Source organism: Dendrobates tinctorius, unplaced genomic scaffold (assembly GCF_039654945.1).
Source record: "Dendrobates tinctorius isolate UK_male_01 unplaced genomic scaffold, ASM3965494v1 ptg000032l, whole genome shotgun sequence".
In the NCBI taxonomy this organism is placed as follows: domain Eukaryota; kingdom Metazoa; phylum Chordata; class Amphibia; order Anura; family Dendrobatidae; genus Dendrobates; species Dendrobates tinctorius.
In genome coordinates, this window is record NW_027361700.1 from 32,386,733 (window position 1) to 32,414,332 (window position 27,600).

At 44.2% G+C, this 27,600-nt stretch overlaps 1 protein-coding gene across 1 annotated transcript in view; it reads left to right on the forward strand.

Annotated features, from left to right (window-relative positions):
• Positions 1-27,600, forward strand: part of LOC141086566 (vasoactive intestinal polypeptide receptor 1-like) — a 422,518-nt gene that overhangs the window by 264,608 nt on the left and 130,310 nt on the right. The window contains exon 10 of the mRNA XM_073572713.1: positions 22,517-22,608. Coding sequence (XP_073428814.1) covers positions 22,517-22,608 — 92 coding nt within the window. The remainder of the gene's footprint in view (positions 1-22,516; positions 22,609-27,600) is intronic.

Genomic DNA, 27,600 nt, shown 5'->3' on the forward strand with positions numbered 1-27,600 from the left:
TGCCGCCATGTGATTGGCTGATAAGAAATTAAGTCTTAACACACAGTTGGACAGGTGTACCTAATAAAGTGGCCAGTGAGTGTATATATATATATATATATATGAGAGAAAGATAGCAGAGTAGCCAGTAATTCATTTGTGGGCTTTTGTAAAATAATTGCAAAAGCCAACAGGATATGAGACATAGTTTTTATATAGTAAACCATTTCATTTCTTTTTTATTTTTTATATGTCCCTGACTAGTAATAAGATTAGGGTATGTGTGTTAAATTTGGGAGATGTAGGTGTTAAATTAAGGGGTTAATTAATAGAAAAAATTTGCGTGGGCTCCCGCACAAATTTCGCTACCAGAGAGGGAAAACAAGTGATTGTGTTGAGGGAGGATCTAGAGTGACCCTTCATGGTTGACCAAGTGATTTCCAAATTAATCCACAGGGCGTTGCTAGCAAATGAGAATGACCAGATGGAGATGGGTCTCTGTTTGGGAGAATCAAGACAGATCGCTTACCCCGTTTATTATGTCACCTCTTTTATAGTATGCTGCTTAGTTGTACAAAGTACACAGCTACCAATAGCATCGTAATACATTTACTTTATAAGCCAATAGTATTGCAAGAAAACTGGAATATATCCCTAGCTACGTGACATGGAAAAAAGTTACAGAACTTCGTGAGTCAAGGCCACTACACAACAACCCCCTTTGTTCATACTGGTGTGAACTAGTCATAACAGCTAACAGAATTTATATCGTAAACAACAAGATAGATTTACAAGCACAAAAAATGAAGCCTTCAGCTTTGATTTTAGTTTAACCCTTCACAATCCCCCTAGATAAATTTTGTTAACACATAGCAGACATAGCAGAGGTACTATCCCAAGCTATAAGCTCGAGGGGTACTGGTCTTCACATGGCTGATGCTGTACCAATCATGGCTTTTGCAGCGCACCCATCCCCCCTGTATGCTGCAATTTACGAATAACAATTTTTGATGACAGTGGTGGAGATCTTTTGAAGGTAGCCATGCGCTTGGCTTCAACAAGTAACCTTTTGAGATTGGTGTAGAGAAGAGCAGGGGTTACGATGCCTTTGGTATCATCATTAGCTGTCCTAGTGCAGAATTTCCTAATACATACAGAGATACTCCAAAGAACAAGTTTTAGTATCACATATACAACAAGGATACAGGCAGCAATGTGTAACAAGCTTTGTAAGATCCCAGCTATCCTGCCCCCAATTCCCTTAAACCAATTGGCTGGATTGAGAAAGGAGAAGGTGTCTTGCCACCAACTGTCATTATTACGATCATTGTCTTTATCATATTGATCTCTGAGTCTTTGAATATCTTCTAACTTTAACTTTAACTTCATAGTACTGTTAGGATCTATATAATGACAGCAAGCAGGTCTAACGACCTGACACATACCACCTTGTGCTGCTGTTAAGTAGTCCAGCACTATAGTATGTTGATTAGTGACTATGATAAGTTGATTTTGGACAACAGCAGTAGTATTAAGTATGTCCAGTATATCCCAAATTTGATCATCTAGATAGACTGTGGCCCTAACCAATTTATCTCACATTTGTGTAATCATAGGGTAAATGAAAATAGAACTGACAACTTTATTAGCCACACTCATCTGTACTATATGTGGTCTCCCTGACGGGCGGGATGAATTGTCCAACAAATCTCTCAGTAATTGTTCATGATGTTGTATAAACTTGTTATTCAAGGACGTTGGGGAATTTAGGCTGACCCATGCGGTTACAAATAATAATATGGAAAATGCGAAAAACCAAAACATTATGTCCCCTTTATTTGCTATTAGCTTGTTTAACCAGCTTGCAGTGCGATGCGTGGATCCAAGTCCGTCTTCCTTCTAGTTTCACTGTTGTAGGCGTGATGAGGAGGACTTGATAGGGACCGTCATACAAGGGTTCTAGTCCGTGCTTTCTGACATGCCTTTTCACGACTACAAAATCACCAGGCTTCAGGTTATGACAGGGGTCGGTTTCTGCTGAATCTGGAAGAGAAGAAGAAACTAGAGCATGGGTGTTAGAAAGATTTCTACTAAGCTGAATAACATATTGAACAGCACGGTCAGTTTCTTCTGATAACTGCTGAGTAGAGTTGAGCGACTTTTGGTTTTTTAGGGTCGCGTTTCGTTTCGTGAAACCCGACTTTTCCAAAAGTCGGGTCGAGCAAGATCGTCCGATTATAGGGAAAAGTCGGGGTCGTCCCGAAACACGAAACCCAATGTAAGTCAATGGGGAATAAAAGTCGGCAGTGAGAGGAGGACAGGAAACAAACCTACAGTGCCCATTTGAATGCCAAAAGCATCAATTCTTACTTAAGCTTGTCAACCTTAATTAACTTCATAATACAAGTTACGCACTGAAAAATGGGGGTTATTTGGCTACAGACTGTGGGGGGGGGCTGGCTCCAGGTTTTCATGTGCCCTGGGTGAAAGAGCGCCCCTTTAACACATACAACAACTCATCATGCTCCGATACGGCAGAGAAATAGCGGTATAGTACAATGAAAAATACCTCACTTTTTACATCTCATGACGAGGCCCATCTATTTCTCCATACAGAATCATTGGTCCCATATAATGTTTGAAACAGTATATGATGAGCTCCACATAATGCTACAGTATATGTTGGTCCCCATGGATGAAGCTCTACTGTCTTATGGGCCCAAATAATGCTCCAAACATAATGGGCCCCATTTCTAATGCTCTAGTGTATAATGGGCCCTGTAAATGCTGCTCCAGTGTCTGATGTCCACCTTTGGAATGTTCCAGTGTATGGTGGGCCCCATCTATCATTCTCAGACGGTGTTAGGCCCAGTATGGATTGCACGTGATTGCACAAAGGTTAGAAAGGGTACCGTATCCCCAGATAACATGTATGGATAGCGTACACATTCAAAATATATGTCTCAGGAGGCAGGCTCAGACGGTGTTAGGCCCAGTATGGATTGCACGTGATTGCACAAAGGTTAGAAAGGGTACCGTATCCCCGGATAACATGTATGGATAGCGTACACATTCAAAATATATGTCTCAGGAGGCAGGCTCAGACGGTGTTAGGCCCAGTATGGATTGCACGTGATTGCACAAAGGTTAGAAAGGGTACCGTATCCCCGGATAACATGTATGGATAGCGTACACATTAAAAATATATGTCTCAGGAGGCAGGCTCAGACGGTGTTAGGCCCAGTATGGATTGCACGTGATTGCACAAAGGTTAGAAAGGGTACCGTATCCCCAGATAACATGTATGGATAGCGTACACATTCAAAATATATGTCTCAGGAGGCAGGCTCAGACGGTGTTAGGCCCAGTATGGATTGCACGTGATTGCACAAAGGTTAGAAAGGGTACCGTATCCCCGGATAACATGTATGGATAGCGTACACATTCAAAATATATGTCTCAGGAGGCAGGCTCAGACGGTGTTAGGCCCAGTATGGATTGCACGTGATTGCACAAAGGTTAGAAAGGGTACCGTATCCCCAGATAACATGTATGGATAGCGTACACATTCAAAATATATGTCTCAGGAGGCAGGCTCAGACGGTGTTAGGCCCAGTATGGATTGCACGTGATTGCACAAAGGTTAGAAAGGGTACCGTATCCCCGGATAACATGTATGGATAGCGTACACATTCAAAATATATGTCTCAGGAGGCAGGCTCAGACGGTGTTAGGCCCAGTATGGATTGCACGTGATTGCACAAAGGTTAGAAAGGGTACCGTATCCCCGGATAACATGTATGGATAGCGTACACATTCAAAATATATGTCTCAGGAGGCAGGCTCAGACGGTGTTAGGCCCAGTATGGATTGCACGTGATTGCACAAAGGTTAGAAAGGGTACCGTATCCCCGGATAACATGTATGGATAGCGTACACATTCAAAATATATGTCTCAGGAGGCAGGCTCAGACGGTGTTAGGCCCAGTATGGATTGCACGTGATTGCACAAAGGTTAGAAAGGGTACCGTATCCCCAGATAACATGTATGGATAGCGTACACATTCAAAATATATGTCTCAGGAGGCAGGCTCAGACGGTGTTAGGCCCAGTATGGATTGCACGTGATTGCACAAAGGTTAGAAAGGGTACCGTATCCCCGGATAACATGTATGGATAGCGTACACATTCAAAATATATGTCTCAGGAGGCAGGCTCAGACGGTGTTAGGCCCAGTATGGATTGCACGTGATTGCACAAAGGTTAGAAAGGGTACCGTATCCCCGGATAACATGTATGGATAGCGTACACATTCAAAATATATGTCTCAGGAGGCAGGCTCAGACGGTGTTAGGCCCAGTATGGATTGCACGTGATTGCACAAAGGTTAGAAAGGGTACCGTATCCCCAGATAACATGTATGGATAGCGTACACATTCAAAATATATGTCTCAGGAGGCAGGCTCAGACGGTGTTAGGCCCAGTATGGATTGCACGTGATTGCACAAAGGTTAGAAAGGGTACCGTATCCCCAGATAACATGTATGGATAGCGTACACATTCAAAATATATGTCTCAGGAGGCAGGCTCAGACGGTGTTAGGCCCAGTATGGATTGCACGTGATTGCACAAAGGTTAGAAAGGGTACCGTATCCCCAGATAACATGTATGGATAGCGTACACATTCAAAATATATGTCTCAGGAGGCAGGCTCAGACGGTGTTAGGCCCAGTATGGATTGCACGTGATTGCACAAAGGTTAGAAAGGGTACCGTATCCCCGGATAACATGTATGGATAGCGTACACATTCAAAATATATGTCTCAGGAGGCAGGCTCAGATGGTGTTAGGCCCAGTATGGATTGCACGTGATTGCACAAAGGTTAGAAAGGGTACCGTATCCCCGGATAACATGTATGGATAGCGTACACATTCAAAATATATGTCTCAGGAGGCAGGCTCAGATGGTGTTAGGCCCAGTATGGATTGCACGTGATTGCACAAAGGTTAGAAAGGGTACCGTATCCCCGGATAACATGTATGGATAGCGTACACATTCAAAATATATGTCTCAGGAGGCAGGCTCAGACGGTGTTAGGCCCAGTATGGATTGCACGTGATTGCACAAAGGTTAGAAAGGGTACCGTATCCCCAGATAACATGTATGGATAGCGTACACATTCAAAATATATGTCTCAGGAGGCAGGCTCAGACGGTGTTAGGCCCAGTATGGATTGCACGTGATTGCACAAAGGTTAGAAAGGGTACCGTATCCCCGGATAACATGTATGGATAGCGTACACATTCAAAATATATGTCTCAGGAGGCAGGCTCAGACGGTGTTAGGCCCAGTATGGATTGCACGTGATTGCACAAAGGTTAGAAAGGGTACCGTATCCCCGGATAACATGTATGGATAGCGTACACATTCAAAATATATGTCTCAGGAGGCAGGCTCAGACGGTGTTAGGCCCAGTATGGATTGCACGTGATTGCACAAAGGTTAGAAAGGGTACCGTATCCCCAGATAACATGTATGGATAGCGTACACATTCAAAATATATGTCTCAGGAGGCAGGCTCAGACGGTGTTAGGCCCAGTATGGATTGCACGTGATTGCACAAAGGTTAGAAAGGGTACCGTATCCCCAGATAACATGTATGGATAGCGTACACATTCAAAATATATGTCTCAGGAGGCAGGCTCAGACGGTGTTAGGCCCAGTATGGATTGCACGTGATTGCACAAAGGTTAGAAAGGGTACCGTATCCCCAGATAACATGTATGGATAGCGTACACATTCAAAATATATGTCTCAGGAGGCAGGCTCAGATGGTATTAGGCCCAGTATGGATTGCACGTGATTGCACAAAGGTTAGAAAGGGTACTGTATCCCCGGATAACATGTATGGATAGCGTACACATTCAAAATATATGTCTCAGGAGGAAGGCTCAGACGGTGTTAGGCCCAGTATGGATTGCACGTGATTGCACAAAGGTTAGAAAGGGTACCGTATCCCCGGATAACATGTATGGATAGCGTACACATTCAAAATATATGTCTCAGGAGGCAGGCTCAGACGGTGTTAGGCCCAGTATGGATTGCACGTGATTGCACAAAGGTTAGAAAGGGTACCGTATCCCCGGATAACATGTATGGATAGCGTACACATTCAAAATATATGTCTCAGGAGGCAGGCTCAGACGGTGTTAGGCCCAGTATGGATTGCACGTGATTGCACAAAGGTTAGAAAGGGTACCGTAACCCCGGATAACATGTATGGATAGCGTACACATTCAAAATATATGTCTATACATCAGGAGGCAGGCTCAGACGGTGTCAGGCACAGTATGGATTTGATGGCCCAGATTACACAGCGGAGGAGCAGGGAGAGGTAAAGATTGCAAATGCTGGGGCCCTGCCCAAGCAAGGGGGGCCCACTCGTGGGCGTCGGTACTGGCACTGGGCCCCTCATAGTACAGCGGTGTGTCTGACGGCGGGTGTGCACCACCACCGTCAGAGACACTTGATTGCACTATGAGGGACCCTGTGCCAGTGCCCGCGTCCATGAGTCGGCCTACCCACCTGTCCAGGGCAACGGCACTCGCACGGTGTCGTGCGCTAGGTGGTGACCCCGGCCATGGGGGGGGAGGTAGCACAGTTAGGGAGTTTTAGAAAGTGGCATATGTTGATGTTGGACATTCAGCTGATGCAAAAGGCGAAATAGGTGAAGTACCAGGAAGAGGTGGACCAAAGCAAGCCATTTTTCTGTCACCCTGTGTGTCATCAGGGGAAGGTGGGACAAAATCCTTGGAAACCCATGCGTGGTTCATTTTAATGAAGGTTAGATCATCCACATTTTGGGTTGACAGACGGGTCCTTTTTTCTGTCAGGATTGATCCAGCTGCACTGAAGACTCTTTCCGATAGCACACTTGCAGCTGGGCAAGCGAGCTCCTGTAAGGCATATTGGGCCAATTCAGGCCAGGTGTCCAGTTTAGCGGCCCAATAGTCAAAGGGGAATGACGTGTGTGGGAGAACATCGATATGGGAGGAAAAGTAGTTTGTAACCATAGTTGACAACTGCTGTCTCCTGTCACTTTCCATCGATGCAGTATTACCAGTTGTGTGAGCGGTATTTGAAAAATCAGTCCACAACATTGTCATGAAACCCCTGTCTCCAACGCCACTTCTGCTGTGTGCACCACGAACACCTCTGCCAAGCTGCCCCCGGCCCGTACGGCTCGTGTGAGAACCATCACCGCTGCTGTGTGCTGGGAATGCCTCAAGCAACCGATTTACCAGAGTTGCTTGTTTATTAGCCAATATTAGGTCAAGGTTCTCCTGTGGCATGATGTTTTGTAATTTGCCTTTATAGCGTGGATCCAGGATGCTGGCCAACCAGTAGTCGTCATCGTTCATCATTTTGGCAATGCGGGGGTCCCTTTTTAGGATCCGCAAGGCATAATCTGACATGTGGGCCAATGTTCCCGGTGTCAATGATGCACTGCGAGTGCTGGGTGGAGGAGCACTTTCTGGCAAATCCACATCCCTCCAGTCACGCACAAACCCTGTACCAGACCTTGCCACGCCAACATTTTCACTTGCCCCACGAGATGCATCCTCCTCCCCTAAGTAATCATCCCCATCATCATCCTCCTCCTCCTCTTCTTCCTCCACCTCGTCCAGGAGAGGTCCCTGAGCAGACAATGGCTGAATGTCATCAAGGATTCCCTCCTCCTCTTCCTCCTCATCAACATTGGCTGCAGACGCCTGCTCCTTAAGGTGCGTCAAAGTTTGCATGAGCAGACGCATAAGTGAGATGCTCATGCTTAGGATGGCGTCGTCTGCGCTTACCAGCCGTGTGCATTCCTCAAAACACTGAAGGACTTTACAAAGGTCTTTCAGCTTCGACCACTGCACACCTGTCAACTCCATGTCTGCTCTCAAAGTGCCTGGCCGTGTATCCTCCCACAAATGCATTATGGCCTGCCTCTGCTCGCACAGCCGCTCCACCATGTGCAGGGTGGAGTTCCACCTTGTTGCAATGTCGATAATGAGGCGGTGGTTGGGAAGGTGGAGCAATCGCTGCAGCTTCTGCATACGAACGGAGTGTACAGGCGACCGGCGGATGTGCGCGCAGTCTTCGCACCTTCTGGAGCAGGGCTGTTAACTCCGGATAATTTTTGAGGAAGCACTGCACCACCAGGTTCAAGGTGTGAGCCAAGCAAGGTATGTGGCTGAGTTTTGAAAGGGCTATGGCTGCCACAAAATTACGGCCGTTATCACTAACTACCTTGCCTGCCTCAAGATGTACACTGCCCAGCCATGACTCAGTTTGTCGCTTCAAGTACTCGGCCAGCACCTCGACGGTGTGTCTGTCGCCCAAACACATCATCTGCAACACAGCCTGCTGATGCTTTCCACTAGTTGCTCGATAGGGGGACACATCGTGTGCAACAGTGGCAGCTGCAGATGGAGTGCTCGTACGACTGCGCTCTGTGGACAAGCTTTCGCTTCTGGAGGAGGAGGAGGAGGAGGGTCGAACGCCTACAGCCAACTGTTTCCTATACCGTGGGCTAGGCAGCACTGTCCCACCACCGCTGTCCCCTGTCGACCCTGCATCCACCACATTAACCCAGTGCGCAGTGATGGACACGTAACGGCCCTGGCCATGCCGACTGGACCATGCATCAGTTGTGAGGTGCACCTTTCCGCTCACTGACTGCTTGAGTGCATGGACAATGCGGTCTTTCACATGATGGTGGAGGGCTGGGATGGCTTTGCGAGAGAAGAAGTGGCGACTGGGTAGGTCATAGCGTGGTACTGCATAGGCCATGAGTTCGCGGAAAGCTGTGCTTTCCACCAACCGAAAGGGCATCATCTCAAACGAGATTAGTTTGGCAATGTGGGCGTTCAAACCCAGTGTACGCGGATGAGAGACTGAGTACTTTCTTGACCTACTCATAGTGTCTGGGAGGGTGAGCTGGACTTGAGAGCTGCATATGGTGAAAGTAGCGGTGGACAGGGCGGACTGAGAGAGGGTTGATGATGGTGATGGAGTTGGTGTTCTTTCTGATGGCCTAGAATCAGTCTTTCGTTGATATAACAGTGGGATTCCCTGACTGCTGTGGTCTTGCAACGACACCTCAACATTTGCTGCTGTGCTAACCGGTGGGCTTACAGTGGGGGAAACAATGTAGCGTTGCTGACTACCTTCGTTGTGATCAGTTGCACATGTGGCACTTGAGGTTTGGTGTTGTGTCCACGCTTGCAAGTGCATGCTGGTTAAATGTCTAAGCATGCAACTGGTATTCAAATTTTTCAGATTTTTCCCTCGGCTAAAGGTCCTTGCGCACTTCTTACAGATAACCTTGGCCTGATCATGAGGATTTTGGTCAAAAAAGTGCCACACTGCACTCTTCCTACTTTGGCAGACATTTTGCGGCCTAGCACGCTGTGATCTTTTGACCCTCTGGACAAGCTGTCCAGCAACTCTTTTGATGTTTGAAACCTGTCTTTGGAGTGCTCCGGGCCTGCCAGATAACAGCTGTTGCGATGTCGATGTCTGCTGTGGATGCTCCTCATCTGAGCTATTGGAAGCAGCACCCTCTTCCCCCAATGGATGCCAATCTGAGTCAACAACTGGGTCATCCATCACCTCCTCTTCTATGTCATGTGCACCTTCCTCTGTGTCACCGTGTATGGTGGTATAGTGTGCGGGAAGGGGCACCTGACTCTCATCAGGGTCAGAATCTGGCTCTGTACACTGCGAGGACAATGTAGTGCTCTGAGTGAATGTACCAGCAGAATCATCCATCAGCGGCTGTGCATCAGTGCACTCCATGTCAGATTCATCTTGGCCTGGGTAATTCACCATTTGACTTGATAATCCAGGCATGGTATGTGAAAACAGCTCCATGGAGTAATCAGTAGTATGGCCTGCGTCATCCTTCAATCTTGGTTGGGGTGAAGGACACAAGGAAAGGTGTGGTTCATGAACATGAGCCTCCAATGACGACTCAGTGCTTTTACTTTTTACAACTGAAGAAGAGGAGGCGATAGAGCTGGAGGCTGAGTCAGCAATGTAAGACAAAACTTTTTCCTGATGCTCTGGCTTTAAAAGCGGTTTGCCAACTCCTAGAAAACTAAGCGTTCGAGGCCTTATGTAGCCAGACGATGACGCAGGCTCAGCACCTCCTGCATTCGGTCCTATTTTGCTCTTGCCACTACCATCAGATCCACCACCAACACCATCATTACCAGCTGCCAACCCCCGCCCAATTCCACGGCCTCTTCCACCAGCCTTCCTCATTTTTGGTAGAAATGTAGACAAAATCCAACAAACTATATAGTAATGTAAAACAAGGTACAAGGTGTCTATAGGACAGGGGAGATTTTGAATTTCTGCAGACACTTGTGGACACTGGACACTTTTGGATTGTGTGAGGCCCACTGATATCTGAGCGCTATGTGACAGGCTCGATGGCACAGCTGTGACCAAAGTGACTAGAGGATAAGGGAGATTTTGAATCTCTGCACACACTTTTGGACACTGGATGGACACTTTTGGATTGTGTGAGGCCCACTGATATCTGAGCGCTATGTGACAGGCTCGATGGCACAGCTGTGACCAAAGTGACTAGTGGATAAGGGAGATTTTGAATCTCTGCACACACTTTTGGACACTGGATGGACACTTTTGGATTGTGTGAGGCCCACTGATATCTGAGCACTATGTGACAGGCTCGATGGCACAGCTGTGACCAAAGTGACTAGAGGATAAGGGAGATTTTGAATCTCTGCACACACTTTTGGGCACTGGACACTTTTGGATTGTGTGAGGCCCACTGATATCTGAGCGCAATGTGACAGGCTCGATGGCACAGCTGTGACCAAAGTGACTAGAGGATAAGGGAGATTTTGAATCTCTGCACACACTTTTGGACACTGGATGGACACTTTTGGATTGTGTGAGGCCCACTGATATCTGAGCGCTATGTGACAGGCTCGATGGCACAGCTGTGACCAAAGTGACTAGAGGATAAGGGAGATTTTGAATCTCTGCACACACTTTTGGACACTGGACACTTTTGGATTGTGTGAGGCCCAATGAATATCTGAGCGCTATGTGACAGGCTCGATGGCACAGCTGTGACAAAAGTGACTAGAGGATAAGGGAGATTTTGAATCTCTGCACACACTTTTGGACACTGGATGGACACTTTTGGATTGTGTGAGGCCCACTGATATCTGAGCGCTATGTGACAGGCTTGATGGCACAGCTGTGACCAAAGTGACTAGAGGATAAGGGAGATTTTGAATCTCTGCACACACTTTTGGACACTGGATGGACACTTTTGGATTGTGTGAGGCCCACTGATATCTGAGCGCTATGTGACAGGCTCGATGGCACAGCTGTGACCAAAGTGACTAGAGGATAAGGGAGATTTTGAATCTCTGCACACACTTTTGGACACTGGACACTTTTGGATTGTGTGAGGCCCAATGAATATCTGAGCGCTATGTGACAGGCTCGATGGCACAGCTGTGACAAAAGTGACTAGAGGATAAGGGAGATTGGATTGCTTTTAAAAAAGCAGTTTGCGGAGCAGTGGGTAAACAGCAATGCAGGAATGTCAGGAAGCCTTAGAAGGCAGCCCAACAACCAACACCACTGATACACCACTATATAGCCTCCCCTTGCACTACACACACAGTGACTGGTGTGTTGTGCAGGCCAAATTGCTAGCAGCAGAAGCAGTTTTTTTGTCTTCTCAGCAGGACAAAAAAAAAAAATTGGGATTGCTTTTAAAAAAGCAGTTTGCGGAGCAGTGGGTAAACAGCAATGCAGGAATGTCAGGAAGCCTTAGAAGGCAGCCCAACAACCAACACCACTGATACACCACTATATAGCCTCCCCTTGCACTGCACACACAGTGACTGGTGTGTTGTGCAGGCCAAATCGCTAGCAGCAGAAGCAGTTTTTTTGTCTTCTTCCCTGCCTAACGCTCTCCCTACAGAATCAGCAGCAACCTCTCCCTATACTAAGATCGGCAGAAGTAAGATGGCGGTCGGCGTGCACGCCCTTTTATACCCCATGTGACGCCCACCAAAGCAAGCCAATCACTTGCATGCCCTTCTGAAAGATGGTGGTGACCCGTGCCTATGTCATCACGTTGCCCACAGTGTCCGTGGATCCTGATTGGCTGAAAAAGAGCGCAAAACAAACTTTTGAAACGCGACTTTGGCGCGTAAGTCGCCGACCTCGTGGCCGACCTCATCCTAGGGTCGGGTTTCGTTTCATGAAACCCGACTTTGCCAAAAGTCGGCGACTTTTGAATTTTTTCGACTCGTTTCGCTCAACTCTACTGCTGAGGCTAGAAATTTGCAACTGGGGGCCTGGCACCAAATAATATCTCATATGGGGACAGGCCATGTTTTGCAATAGGGGTAGTACGAATGTGGTATAATACAATTAGTAGGAGCTCTGGCCATAGAGCCGTAGTCTCCTGCATCATTTTGGTGTGCCATTCAGCCTCTCAACTTTCCCACTGGATTGTGTATGCTATGGAGTATGGAGGGCTACAGAGGATCCAATCTTGGTACACATGAGAAGAAAAGGCCGGACCTTGATCACTTTCAACAACTTCTGGAACCCCATATCTGCATATGACTTCCATCACCAGTTTCTTCACAGTGGTTTTTGCAGTCATGTTGGCAACAGGGAATGCTTCCGGCCAACTGGAGAACATGTCAACACCAACCAAACACTATTCATACCTTTCAGACTTAGGTAACGTGATATGGTCCACCTAGAGTCTTTGGAAAGGATAGTCGGGCTTAGCAAGGTGCTTCGGGGGTACACATTGAAGTTGACCAGGATTGCAGGTCTGACAGATATTACAGGCACGGTTGAGCGCTGTCAAAACTGTGGAAATTCCCGGGGCCCAGTAGAATTTTTGCACCAGTGCGAGGGCCTGATTCTTTCCTCGATGTGTAGGCCCATGTACCCATGTGGCAATAGCAGGGTACATCTGCTTAGGGAGACACACGAGTTGGTCCTTTTTCCATAAACTATTATTCATACGTGCCCCATCGGTCTTCCATTGCTTCACCTCTTCCTTTGGAAACATTCTCTGCATCGTCATTATGCGGTCTCGCGGAGTCCGACAGAAAACTTCAGTCTGTTATAGATTATCAGGTTCTTGTAGAGTCAATACTTCTTGTAACTCTTTACGCTGAGAGCGTGTGGTCACCATAGCTAGTATGCTTGGTTCAACGGGTAAAAGAGCGGCGGCTTTTGCTTGCATATCCGCAAATGCGTTGCCAACAGTCTGTGGACTGTTCCTAGGACCGTGCGCCTTAACTTTGATAATGGTCACCTGAGTAGGTAATTTGATCGAATCCGTGAGGGTTTTAACAGCTTCAGCATTTTTCACTGGGGTTCCGGCAGTAGTAATAAACCCTCGATAGGCCCATAGAGCCCCAAAATCGTGAGCAATACCAAATGCATACCATGAGTCCGTGTATATATTAGCCCCCCTGTTCTTGACCAAAATACATGCAGTAGACAGAGCCTGGAGTTCTGCTTCTTGTGCTGACTGTGAGGGTGGGAGCGCAGCTGCGTGCACTTCAGTGTCCTCTGTGGTAACAGCATATCCCGTGTGAAATCTACCAAACTCATCAGCATATCTTGAACCATCCATGTATAACACCAGATCGGGATTTGGAAGTGGATTCTCACTGACATTTGGTGGAGTAGCTGTTTCTTCAGTAAGAAGTTGGGAACAATCATGTTGGAGATAATCCTTATCACTGCCATCTTTCTTGGGGAACGGCAGTAAAGTAGTGGGGTTGATTGTAGTACAGCGAAGTAACTTGACATAGTCAGGCAAAAGGAGTGAACACTGCAGCCGTAAGTGTCATTGCACAGTCAAATGTCTTGCCTGTTGGAGTGTTAGTATTGCTGCATTGTCATGCGGGACGAAAATGTGCGTTTCATGTCCAAGAATTATGTCTGAACTCTTGTCAATAAACGAGTGAGTGAACTGCCCTCATGCAACTTGGTGATGCTCGGGCCACGGGGTCGAGGCGGGCCAAATAATAGCCCGCTGGCCATTGCCTATTGCCATGTAATTGATTAAGTACCCCTGCCGCGTGTCCTTCATTCTCAGACACATACAAATGGAATGGTCGAGTATAGTCCGGGATGCCCAAGGCAGGGGCGGAAGCAATAAGCCGCTTTAATTCAGAGAAGGCACGATAAAGGCTTTCCATACAAACCGGTGATCTTTCCTTATAGCTCATTATGCCGTCTTTCAAGGCATTGTAAAGGGGTTGCATTATGCGGGATGTATCCGGTATCCACTGATGACACTAAGTACATAGTCCAAGAAAACGCTGGAGTTTAGTTTCATCTATTGTGAAAGGAAGGTTGCTGACAGCTATTTTTCTTTCTTCTGTGAGGTGTCTGACACCCTGAAGGAGACAGTAACCCCAGAATATCACTTGACCAAGGCAGAACTGAAGTTTCGAGGCCGAAACCCGACAGTTCAGATCGGTCAGACACTTGAGGAGACTAACAGTAGCAGCAATGACTTCCTGCTCCATTTGTGCACACAACAAAAGATCATCCACATACTGAAGCAGCGTGACCTCGGGGTGATCTAACTGCCAGGGCAAAAGACACTCGCTCATGTTTTTGGCAAACTGGTTGGGACTGTTTTGGGCCCCTTGTGGCATAACTGTCCATGTTAACTGTTGTTCCTAATAAGTGAATGCAAACAGAAACTGGCAATCTGGGTGTAAAAGAATGCTAAAGAAGACATTGGCAAGGTCGATGACTGTAATTTGTGTTTGGTCGGAGGGCGGAAGCTGGAGTCTGCTGTGTGGGCCACTGATAAGAAACAAGTTGTGTGCTTGCAGCTGGGATGGGGGCTGGAGCTGGAACTGCTGCAGCTGCTGGTTTGCTTTTTGTTTTTCCTGCGGATGAAGAGCGGGCTAAATTCTTCTGATAACTTTTTATTACTTTTAATGCATCGTCCGGAGTGGAATTCTCGATGTCAGGTCTAACTGACATTATCGCCTCTTTCAATTCGAGTTTAAGGCCGGAAATGAAAGCTGCCACAAAAAGGTGTGTATGGGCTTTATTATACAATGAGAATCCCAGATATTTAAATACCACCATAAGACGCCCAAAGAACTTCTCGGGAGTCTCCCAATTGTCCTGTGTGACATCTGTGAGAGAGGTAGCTTGATCCGCTAGTCTATCTTGTGCCCAAACTTTTAAAGCATTGCAGAAATCAACACCACTCTCATGGCTTCCCCCATCCAGGCTCACATTATACATTATGCCACCCTCAATAATTGGAAAATACCCCTCCCCAGCTTTTACTCGAAGTATGTGTAATAGATCTCTTCGGGGAGTGGAATAAATCTCTCGATTTGCTGCCATTTGCCTGTAGAAGGCCATGGGGGAAGTCTCTGGATTGGGTAATTGATTGCAAAGGGTGTCTATTTGGGATGGGGTAAAGGGGGTGTACTTTGGCCTGTCAGGAGTAGTCTCCACATCATCTTCTTCAAATTCGGATATTACTGACTCGGGGGTGGGAGGAGGTGGCGGTAGTAAGGCCCAAGAGGCATCTGCTGCGGAAGCGGGGCAGGAGGCTCTGTTACAATTAGAGATTGTATTGCTGCCTGATGGGCCGTTAGGTTGCTGTTGAGGACAAATCAGACCGCCTCCAATTTTATGGGGTTTTCCTGTATACACTGCTCTATTGCTGATACTATGACCATGGCGGCATCCTTCCTTGGATATTGAGAGATACCGGCAGTGATTAATGGTATGGCCACTGTACGTTGAGGCATCGTACCAGGGGGGACAGAGGAGGCATACAGGATTGCGTTCTGGACAGCCTCAGTAAGCAATTGTTGGGACCTAGGAATGTTGGTAGGATTATATCATGGTCACACTGCATGTATTACATATTGACACGGCAGCAGTCCTGCTCTGGTGGCTGCGACCTGTCCTGTTTCTAACTGGCCATACGTTTGTATATACAAATTAGATTCATCCTGTATCATGGGTCCGCCTTTCTGTGAAATTGTTGCGGCCAGTCCTCCAGTATGGCGGAGTTGATTATTCGTGGCATTTACTATGACCCCAATGTGCTGCTTTGTGAGATCCCCATCCCTATCCTAAAGAGCACATCATGACGGTGGGGTCCATGAATAACATTGGAATACATTTCCTGGAAATCTATCTCCTCTGTGTATCCTGTCTCTGACCGAGTGACTAAGTAGGAGGCGGTGGATACTCATAACCACTAGCAATACTAAACATAGCAGGGACTGAGGCTGGCGGTGGCTGATAATAGGCACCATCAGCATTTAGCAAGGAAAGGTTGGGACTATGACTCCGGGTCTCCTTGCTCCACAGTTGCAACAGACCTCTCTCCACTGAGGATTAGTAAATCTGCATACGTCACAAATCCACCCGGAAGGATCATAGGGTGGGGGCGCACTGAGTTTTGGCAGCCCAGGATATATTGGTGCTCTGGGGTTGAGGGGCACAGAGCTTACAGTTGGGAGGAGTGGCTTGATTTCCAGGGGAGGGACCTTATTATCTAGCAGGGAAACCCCTTGTTCCAGATCATCATTTTTAGTTGTTTGTCTTTCTGGCACATTACTTTCAGTCACTTTGTCATTACTCTCAGTCACTTTCTCAGTTCCTTCTTGCACCACAAAACATCCAGTCCTTGTCATAGTAGTAGACAATTTTCCTTTTTCAACATAGCAATAACAGAAACAATCAGAATTCACTTCCTCCTCCACTTCCATATAACCTTCATCACACAATTCATGTGCCAAGCCACAGAATTCTTCAGTGTCTTTAAGCAATCCATCATCAGTCAACCTCCCTTTATTCTTCTTAATACCTTCGTCCCATAGCGTAGGCTGTAGCCTCCCGCCCTTAGGGAATCCCATAATCAAAAATTTTTTTCCTGCATTCCTGACAGATTTCTTTCCCCGCCTTTGAATCATAAGACTAACAGTATCCGATCCATCACACAAATCCAAACTCTTATTTTTCTTCCACGGAAACATGATTCTCTCCTTTAGAGCTAAATATCCTTACTTCAGTTGTGCACAGTACTGGAGCGGCTGTACAGTCTGTTCCACCGGGTGTATCCCCCTCTGGGATGCCCAAAATTCCAACGCGGTACTCAGTGAAAGGAGGAGGGTGTCTCAGACTATCCCTCCGGACACCTCTGGCTATATATATATATATATATATATATATATATATCCAACAATGTAGACCAGCTCACTCCTGTGAACCACCTGGAACCTCAGCTGACCTGGTTAACTCCGTTGTGCCCGGATCTGGATGTAGGAGTCCATCCATACAAATGTGAACAACGACAAAGCAAAGTCCAGCAATAACGTGAGCAATCCAGGATGCTGTTAAAAATTTTTTTCTTTTTATTCATAAATCCATTAAAATGCAATGGTCCAAGCAGTTCAAAACAGCAATAACGCAGGAAAGTCTTCACGGTCCAGATTCTGGACCGTGAAGAAGGCGGGTTCTACCGCTGAAACCCGTAGTCCTATCTGCACGACTTTCCTGCGTTATTGCTGTTTTGAACTGCTTGGACCATTGCATTTTAATGGATTTATGAATAAAAATAAATTTTTTTTTAACAGCATCCTGGATTGCTCACGTTATTGCTGGACTTTGCTTTGTCGTTGTTCATATATTTATATATATATATATATATATTCCTGAGTTACGTATCCTACCCAATCTTTGATCACATCACCACGCCTGATTCTAACAGTGATCAGGATTTCAGGATATTTTGACTATAAAGAGAGTCATAATCACTGGTCAATCTGGGGTGTCCGTCCCTTATGAGCTACAGTTCGAACACTGAGTCCCCAACGGGACTGCACCTCTATATGATTCCACCCAAGAATCACCCCACCAATGGGGACAAACCTCAGATCCTCTTTGCAGCAACAAACACAGGAAAACCACACCAAATGGTCAGTCTGAACAGTATAACTGCCAACTTACCATGGTTGTCTTGGGGGATGATCAGTCCCAATTTTCCAGCGCCTGTGTCCGGTCCGAGGGTCATTTGTCTTGTTGTCCTCCGGGGCAGAGGCATCCCTATTTGGGGACCCCACATTGGGCACCAAGCTGTTGAGGGAGGATCTAGAGTGACCCTTCACGGTTGACCAAGTGATTTCCAAATTAATCCACAGGGCATTGCTAGCAACTGAGAATGACCAGATGGACATGGGTCTCTGTTTGGGAGGATCAAGGCAGATCGCTAACCCTGTTTATTATGTCACCTCTTTTATAGTATTCTGCTTAGTTATACAAAGTACACAGCTACCAATAGCATTGTAATACATTTACTTTATAAGCCAATAGTATTGCAAGAAAACAGTAATATATCCTTAGCTACGTGACATGGAAAAAAGTTACAGAACTTCAGGAGTCAAGGCCACTACACAACAGCCCCCTTTGTTCATACTGGTGTGAACTAGTCATAACAGCTAACAGAATTTATCTCGTAATAAACAAGATAGAGTTACAGGCACAAAAAATGAAGCCTTCAGCTTTGATTTTAGTTTAACCCTTCACAATTCAGGGCATATTTTATTAGCCAAGAGAGGGACCATTGTTTTAACCCCCCCCCGGCTAAAAAAATCTGCCCCCAGACACCCCAGAAAAGGGTTAATAATATTATTGGTTTAATGTCACCTTGCGATTGGAAGGTGAAATTAAGCTGATTAATAATGGAGAGGTGTCAATAAGACACTTATCCATTATTATCCGTAGACTATTAAACAGTTAAAAAACACATACAGACATTAATTAAAAAGTCTTTTAATGAAGTAAAGACAACAAGTTTTTGACCACATTTTATTGCTCTGGTAATCCATAAATAAACCATGACCTGCAAAAAAATAACATAAAAAAGCAACAATATCTTTATCTCTCTGCTGCTCAGTCATGTCCCATGCTGTAATCCTTCACAAGGGGTTAAATAGTTTACAATGAGGACCGGTGCTAATGCAACAAGCCCCACTGTAAACTACTTCAGAATGACTTAGTTCAGCTCTGCGCAGCTTCACTGGCTGCCCGGAGATGAACTAATAAGCGTGGGAAAGTTTCTGACTTTTTTCCCACGCTCATTAGTTCATCTCAGGTCAGCCAGGGGACTCCCCGCAACCTCAGTGATGTATATGTATATATATTCTTTATATATTACATATATATGTATATATATTATATGTATCTATCTATATCTATATATATATATATATATATATATATATTTTAGATATACAGTACAGACCAAAAGTTTGGACACACCTTCTCATTTAATGAGTTTTCTTTATTTTCATGACTATGAAAATTGTAGATTCACTCTGAAGGCATCAAAACTATGAATTAACACATTTGGAATTATATAATTAGCAAAAAAGTGTGAAACAACTGAAAATATGTTTTATATTCTAGGTTCTTCAAAGTAGCCACCTTTTGCTTTGATTACTGCTTTACACACTCTTGGCATTCTCTTGATGAGCTTCAAGAGGTAGTCACCGGAAATGGTCTTCCAACAGTTTTGAAGGAGTTCCCAGAGATGCTTAGCACTTGTTGGCCCTTTTGCCTTCACTTAGCGGTCCAGCTCACCCCAAACCATCTCGATTGGGTTCAGGTCTGGTGACTGTGGAGGCCAGGTCATTAGGCGTAGCACCCCATCACTCTCCCTCTTGGTCAAATAGTCCTTACACAGCCTGGAGGTGTGTTTGGGGTCATTGTCCTGTTGAAGAATAAATGATGGTCCAACTAAACGAAAACTAGATGGAATAGCATGCCGCTGCAAGATGCTGTGGTAGCCATGCTGGTTCAGTATGCCTTCAATTTTGAATAAATCCCCAACAGTGTCACCAGCAAAGCACCCCTACACCATCATACCTCCTCTTCCTTGCTTCACGGTGGGAACCAAGCATGTAGAGTCCATCCGTTCACCTTCTCTGCATCGCACAAAGACACGGTGGTTGGAACCAAAGATCTCAAATTTGGACTCATCAGACGAAAGCACAGATTTCCACTGGTCTAATGTCCATTCCTGGTGTTCTTTAGCCCAAACAAGTCTCTTCTGCTTGTTGCCTGTCCTTAGCAGTGGTTTCCTAGCAGCTATTTTACCATGAAGGCCTGCTGCACAAAGTCTCCTCTGAACAGTTGTTGTAGAGATGTGTCTGCTGCTAGAACTCTGTGTGGCATTGACCTGGTCTCTAATCTAAGCTGCTGTTAACCTGCGATTTCTGAGGCTGGTGACTCGGATGAACTTATCCTCCGCAGCACAGGTGACTCTTGTTCTTCCCTTCCTGGGGTGGTCCTCATGTGAGCCAGTTTCTTTGTATCGCTTGATGGTTTTTGCCACTGCACTTGGGGATACTTTCAAAGTTTTCCCAATTTTTTAAACTGACTGACCTTCATTTCTTAAAGTAATGATGGCCACTTGATTTTCTTTGCTTAGCTGCTTTTTTCTTGCCATAATACAAATTCTAACAGTCTATTCAGTAGGACTATCAGCTGTGTATCCACCAGACTTCTGCACAACACAACCGATGGTCCCAACCCCATTTATAAGGCAAGAAATCCCACTTATTAAACCTGACAGGGCACACCTGTGAAGTAAAAACCATTTCTGGTGACTACCTCTTGAAACTCATCAAGAGAATGCCAAGAGTGTGCAAAGCAGTAATCAAAGCAAAAGGTGGCTACTTTGAAGAACCTAGAATATAAGACATATTTTCAGTTGTTTCACACTTTTTTGTTAATTATATAATTCCACATGTGTTAATTCATAGTTTTGATGCCTTCAGAGTGAAGCTGCAATTTTCATAGTCATGAAAATAAAATAAACTCTTTGAATGAGAAGGTGTGTCCAAACTTTTGGTCTGTACTGTATATCATATATACAGTATATATATTATATATTACATATATATATAATGTATATATATTAGATATAATATATATATGTATATATATATATATATATGTGCGTGTGTGTGTGTCACTGACATATGAATGTGTTCTATGTGTATATATCTAGTGTTTTGTGAGTGGTCAGTGTGATTTTACTAAACTCGGCAAAAGAATTATCACTTATTGTACTATGTATCTCTCTATTAAATATATATATATATATATATGTGTGTGTGTCTCACTGACATATACAGTATATATATATATACACACACACACCTATTCCATGTGTATACATGTATTATATCTTTTGTATTCTAACATGTCAGTGTGATTTTACTGTATAGCCGCATATGAATTACCGTTTTTTCATCTATCTATCTATCTATCTATCTATCTATCTATCTATCTAATATAAATACATATATATGTGTGTGTCACTGTCATGTATATATATGTATTCGATGTGTATATATCTATTCTATCTATTCTTTTCTGAGATGTCAGTGTGATTATACAGTAGCCGGAGACGAATTGCCGGCTTTTCAAAGGACACCGGTGTGTATAAATCGGCCAGCACTCGCATGGTCCGAGTGCTGTCAGATTTTTACACTCACCCATTGACTTGCATTGGTGATTTTCACCTGAAAATCGCAGCAAATTGCAGCATGCTGCGATTTTTTTTTTCTCAGTCCGATTTCGGATGAGAAAAAAATTGCAAGTGAGATGTCACCCAATTGAATAACATTGGTCAGAGTGCAATCCGATCTTTAATCAGATTGCACTCATCCGATTTTCGCACCAGTGAGTATGAGCCCTAATCAGTATAACGGTGCCGAGCTGACACTGTCTGTAGGTTACTGAGCACAAACCTGCTGGCAGGTTCCCTTTAATAAAGCTAGTTTTATTCAGCAAAAAAGCACATGGTTGTGTTTTCAAGGTTTTTTTTCGCTCTTTATCATTGCTTTCTATGGTGAAAATAAGCTGCAAAAATGCTGAAAGAAGTGACATGCTGCAGTTTTTCCAATTCAGTCAGGAAAAAAGAACAATCATGTGCTTAAGATTTCTGAAATCTCATAGCTTTTGTTTTTTCTGTAAAAGAAGCTTTTAATTTCCTTAACAAAGCAAAAACACAACGTGTGAACATAGCCATAAAATCTTAGGCAGGAGAAGCTAGTTATGGCCACCTAAACTCTACCTTAAAATGCTTTATGCTGTTATAACCGAGGATGCTAGCTATATGCAACAAGTTATACAGTTATTCAAGGAACAGCGCCACACCTATCCATGGCTTGGTCTGGTAATGCAGCTCATCTCCATTAATGTGATCAAATCCAAAATCTGGAGACCGGTGTAGCAGAAAGGCAGCCATACTTTTTGAGTCCTATTAAAAGGAAATAGCTACTTCCAGTTTCTGTAATAACTAAAGAAATGTAATCAGGCAGAATGAGAATTAGGATGTAGGTGTAGAATCTGCAGAGATAACAGCATTTCTCCCTGTCTTTTCTTACTCTTTAGCTGAATTTCATCATATTTCTAAATGTGATCAGAATTCTTCTGCAAAAGATACGATGTCCAGATATCAGTAAAAACTACAAGCAGCAGTACATGTGAGTAACGCTGAGACATATGTGTTGCTTATTGTTGGATCACTGCACTGAGTACCCCCTTGGAGCTGTTTATGCCGAGCGCAACAGGCAAGAATTTACCATAAGCTGCTGCGCTCTGCATAGGCAGCTGCTATAGCAAAGTCATCTTGAGGCCAGGATCACACATGCGAGAAACATGGACGATTCTCGCACAGCAATACCCGGCACTACCACCGGTACTCAGAAGCAGAGCGTGCGGCTGCATGTATTTCTATGCAGCCGCACGCTCCACTCCGAGTGCCGGTGGCAGTGCCGGGTATTGATGTGCGAGACTCGTCCGCGTTTCTTGCATGTGTGATCCGACCTAAATGTCAAAGTTGTACACGATGAAGTGAGCCTTTTTATCTCATTTGTCTGCTGCGCTCTCCAAAGATTGTAATCCTGACAGTACATATTAAAAAAAGTGAATTGTGAATTTCTCTGGAATAAACCATTGGATCACAGATATCATGGCATCATTTTATTCATCTTCCTATGACCTACATAGCCATATGGACGGCTTAAGAGCATGGATCCTACTGACCGATTCCCTTTAAGATTTTTTAATGATCAAATGTTTGCATTCTTTCCTGATAAGTAAAACCTTTTATCTATTCCAAAGAAAGGGGGATAAAGCAGCACCAATCAAAAAGTGCGGGGGCTGCCACAGAGTCCGGACCACTGTACTATACAATACAAACAGTGAAGAATGGCAGCGCTCCCATTTCAAAAAAGTAAAAATGTTATTTATTCCATGTTTACATGGGCTTGAATAAATGTGTTTCACTTAAAAAAAGGGAGTACTGCCATTTTTCGTTGTTTTTATCTATCTGTCTATCTATCTATTTATCTATTCATCTATCTATCTAACATCTATTTATCTATCTAAATAGAAAAAACAGATAGCAGCCCAAACTTGAGTAGATTTTGGGTGCAATACTTCCTGAGTAATGTAGTTGTCCAAAGCATTTTATAAGTGGAGAAAAATCAGGCAGCACTCCAGTTCAAGGAAAAATTGTGGGCTTTAATCCAGCGCCAAGTGGTGCAACGTTTTGACCTCACAGCACGGTGGAATTAAAGCCGACAATTTTTCCTTGAACTGGAGTGCTGCCTGATTTTTTTTCCATTTATCTACAGTATCTATCTATCTATCTATCTATCTATCTATCTATCTATCTATCTATCTATCTATCTATCTGTCTGTTATCTCTATCATATCTATCAATTATTTATCTATCTATTATCTATCCATCTATCTATCTATCTCCTATCTATCATCTATCTATCTCCTATCTATCTATCTATCTGTTATCTCTATCATATCTGTCAATTATTTATCTATCTATTATCTATCTATCTATCTATCTCCTATCTATCTATCATCTATCTATCTCCTATCTATCTATCATCTATCTATCTCCTATCTATCTATCTATCTATCTAGCTATCTATCTGTCTGTTATTTATCTCATATCTGTCAATTATTTATCTATCTATCTATTATCTATCTATATATCTATCTCCTATCTATCTATCTATCTGTCTATCTATCTGTCTGTCTATCTATCTTTCAATTATCTATCTCATATCTATCTATCTATCTATTTATCTATATATCTCCTATCTATCTATGTATCTATCTATCTATCTATCTATTATCTATCTCATATCTATCTATCTAATATCTATCTATATAAATAAAGAAGATAAATATATGGACACTACTCCAATTCAAGTATGCAAAAAGTGAGGGGTACAGGAAAAACAGTAGTGCGCCTTTCTCAAGCATGACACAGTGTGCAATGTGCAAGTATATAAAGACTACAAACATAATTCATCAATTTACAACAATGAAGGTGCATAAAATGATTACAAAGTGTCAGTGCAATATAGTAATATGAAAGTCATATATCCAAAAACATGATGCAGAGTGCAATTACAAAGTGCCATAATTCTATATATATATAAATTCATATTCTCATAAATTTCAAAAACATCCTTTAATTATTTAATTATCTAAGTAACAGAGAGTGCCTGTAAGTATCACATATGTGTACATTTCTCACTATATGGTCCATGAACTTATCCATACCATAAACGAAAACGCCATCTGCCAACAGTCAATTCATTGGAAGACCCAACCTCAAACTATGTGCTGCTCCTATGTCCAGATCACATGATTATAAGAGCTCAGCAATAACCCAAAGCTCAAGGAAAGTAGGTCCAAGTACGTGAAGGAATTAAGGCACAGTACTAGATACAGGAATTAGATCCTAAACTCTATACGCAAGAATGATATCTGAGCTAAAAACTAATTTGATGTCCAGCAACAGAATGATGAAGCACCCAAAGTGTATCCTTACACAAAAATGTATCGTAAGTTGAAAATTCAATATAGCAGACGGTGTGCGCGCAAGCATATAAGATACTGACAGCACCATATTTAAAATGGGCAAATGTCCAATGCAATGTTAAAGTATCTGGATGAATGGCTGTAATGACTGTAATTAGATAACCAAATGGTTAAAGAACAATCAACTAGAGTTGGTGTGAATTTATTTGAACGTCCCATTCCATTGGTTGAGCGAATCGGATCGGTCATATTCAAAAGTCGGCGACATTCACTGAAGTCAGGTTTCATGAAACGAAACCCGACCATAGCGTGAGGTCAGCGACCAAAGCGCCAAAGTCGCGTTTCAAAAGATGCTTCCAGTGCCCTTTTTCAGCCAATGAAGGAGGACGCACACTGTGGGCAACGCGATGACATAGTCATCGGTCACCACCATCTTTGAGAAGGGCATGCAAGTGATTGGCTGGCTTTGTGTGGCGTCACAGGGGCTATAAAATGGCGAGAGCGCTGACCGCCATCTTACTTCTGCCGATCTTAGCATAGGGAAAGCTGCTGCTGCTGATTCTGTAGGGAGAGCGTTAGGCAGGGAAGAAGAACCAAAAAAACTGCTTCTGCTGTTAGCGATTTCCACTTACAACACAACACTTTGTGTGCAGTGACAGGGGAGGCTCAATTTTGGGCATCAGCTCTGTCGGTTATTAGGCTGTCTTATAAGGCTCCCTGATAGCTGCATTGCTGTTTGCACACTGCTGTGCAAACTGCTTTTTAAAAGCAAAAATACTTTTCTTCCTCTTTTCTGCACAGTTACCAAGCGTTAATTTTTCCACCCTTTTGTGTGTGCATTGTGCAGCAGTCCTGCTTATTAGGCTGCCTGCATCCATACTTGGACTGAGAGCATCATTGTCAGCGTCCTCAAATCTCTAATGAGATCCAAATTCTCACAAATACTATAGACACCCTCCACCTTGTCATACACCATCCAATTTCAGCCTGTTACATTGAGGTGTAATCTCTCCTGGGCCAGAGACAATAGTTCTGCGTCCTCAAATCTATAGTGAGATACAAAATCTCACTAATCCTATAGACACTCTCCACCTTGTCATTCACCATCCAATTTCAGCCTGTTACATTGAGGTGTAATCTCTACTGGGCCTGAGAAAATAGTTCAGCGCCCTCAAATCTATAGTGAGATTCAAATTCTCACCAATCCTATAGACACCCTACACCTTCTCATACACCATCCAATTTCAGTCTTTTACATTGAGGTGTAATCTCTACTGGGCCTGAGACAATAGTTCAGTGTCCTCAAATCTATAGTGAGATTCAAATTCTCACCAATCCTATAGACACCCTACACCTTATCATACACCATCCAATTTCAGCCTGTTACATTGAGGTGTAATCTCTACTGAGCCTGAGAAATTAGTTCAGCATCCTCAAATCTATAGTGAGATACGAAATCTCACTAATCCTATATACACTCTCCACCTTGTCATTCAACATCCAATTTCAGCCTGTTACATTGAGGTGTAATCTCTACTGGGCCTGAGACAATAGTTCAGCGTCCTCAAATCTATAGTGAGATTCAAAATCTCACCAAAAGTAGATACACCTTCTACCTTGTTTTACAGTACTATATAGCTGGTGGTATTTTGGGTACATTTTCCCAAAAATGAGCAAGTATGGTGGAAGATGCCATGGAAGTGGGCGGGGGTTGCCAGCTGGTCCCAATGGTGGTGGTGGTGGTGTTGCATCTGTTGGTAGTGGCAAAAGCACAATAGCACCTAAGGCAGGAGGTGTTGAGCCTGCGTCATCATCTGGCTCCACAAGGCCTCGAAGGCTCTCTTTTCTGGGAGTAGGTAAACCACTTTTAAAGCCGGAGCTTCAGGAACAAGTTTTGGCTTACATTGCTGACACAGCCTACAGCTCTCTTGCCTCCTCTTCTGAAGTTTCATAAAATGAAAGCACTGAGTCATTGGAGGCTCCTGGTCAGGAACAACAGCTTTCCTTGTGTCCTTCACCCCTATCAAAAGTGAAGGATGTGGCAGGCCACGCTACCGATTACTCCATGGAGCTCTTTTCACACACCATGCCTGGGTTAGCAAGTCAAATCGTGAATTACCCTGTCCAAGATGAATCTGACACGGAGTGCACTGATGCACAGCCACTGCTAGATTTTTCTGCTGGTACATTCACTCAGAGCACTACATTGTCCTCGCAGTGTACTGAGGCAGAATCAGACCCTGATGAAACTCAGGTGCCCTTTCCCGCATACTATACCACCTTACATGGTGACTAGTGTTGAGCATTCCGATACCGCAAGTATCGGGTATCGGCCGATATTAGCGGTATCGGAATTCCGATACTTAGTTCCGATACTTTTGTCATATCGGATTCCGGGATCGGAATCGGAATAGGAAGTTCCCATCATGCTATGAGCCTGCTTGCTTTGATTAAGCCAATGGGAATCCTCCGAAGTGTGGGCACATCCTGTTAGGCATGTAGGCATGTTAACTATTGGCATGGCTGTGATTGGCTGCCGAAATGATGTCATGATGCACTATAAAAGCCACCGCAGCCGCCATTTCTGGTCACTCTGCTGTGAATTCAGTTAGGGACAGGCT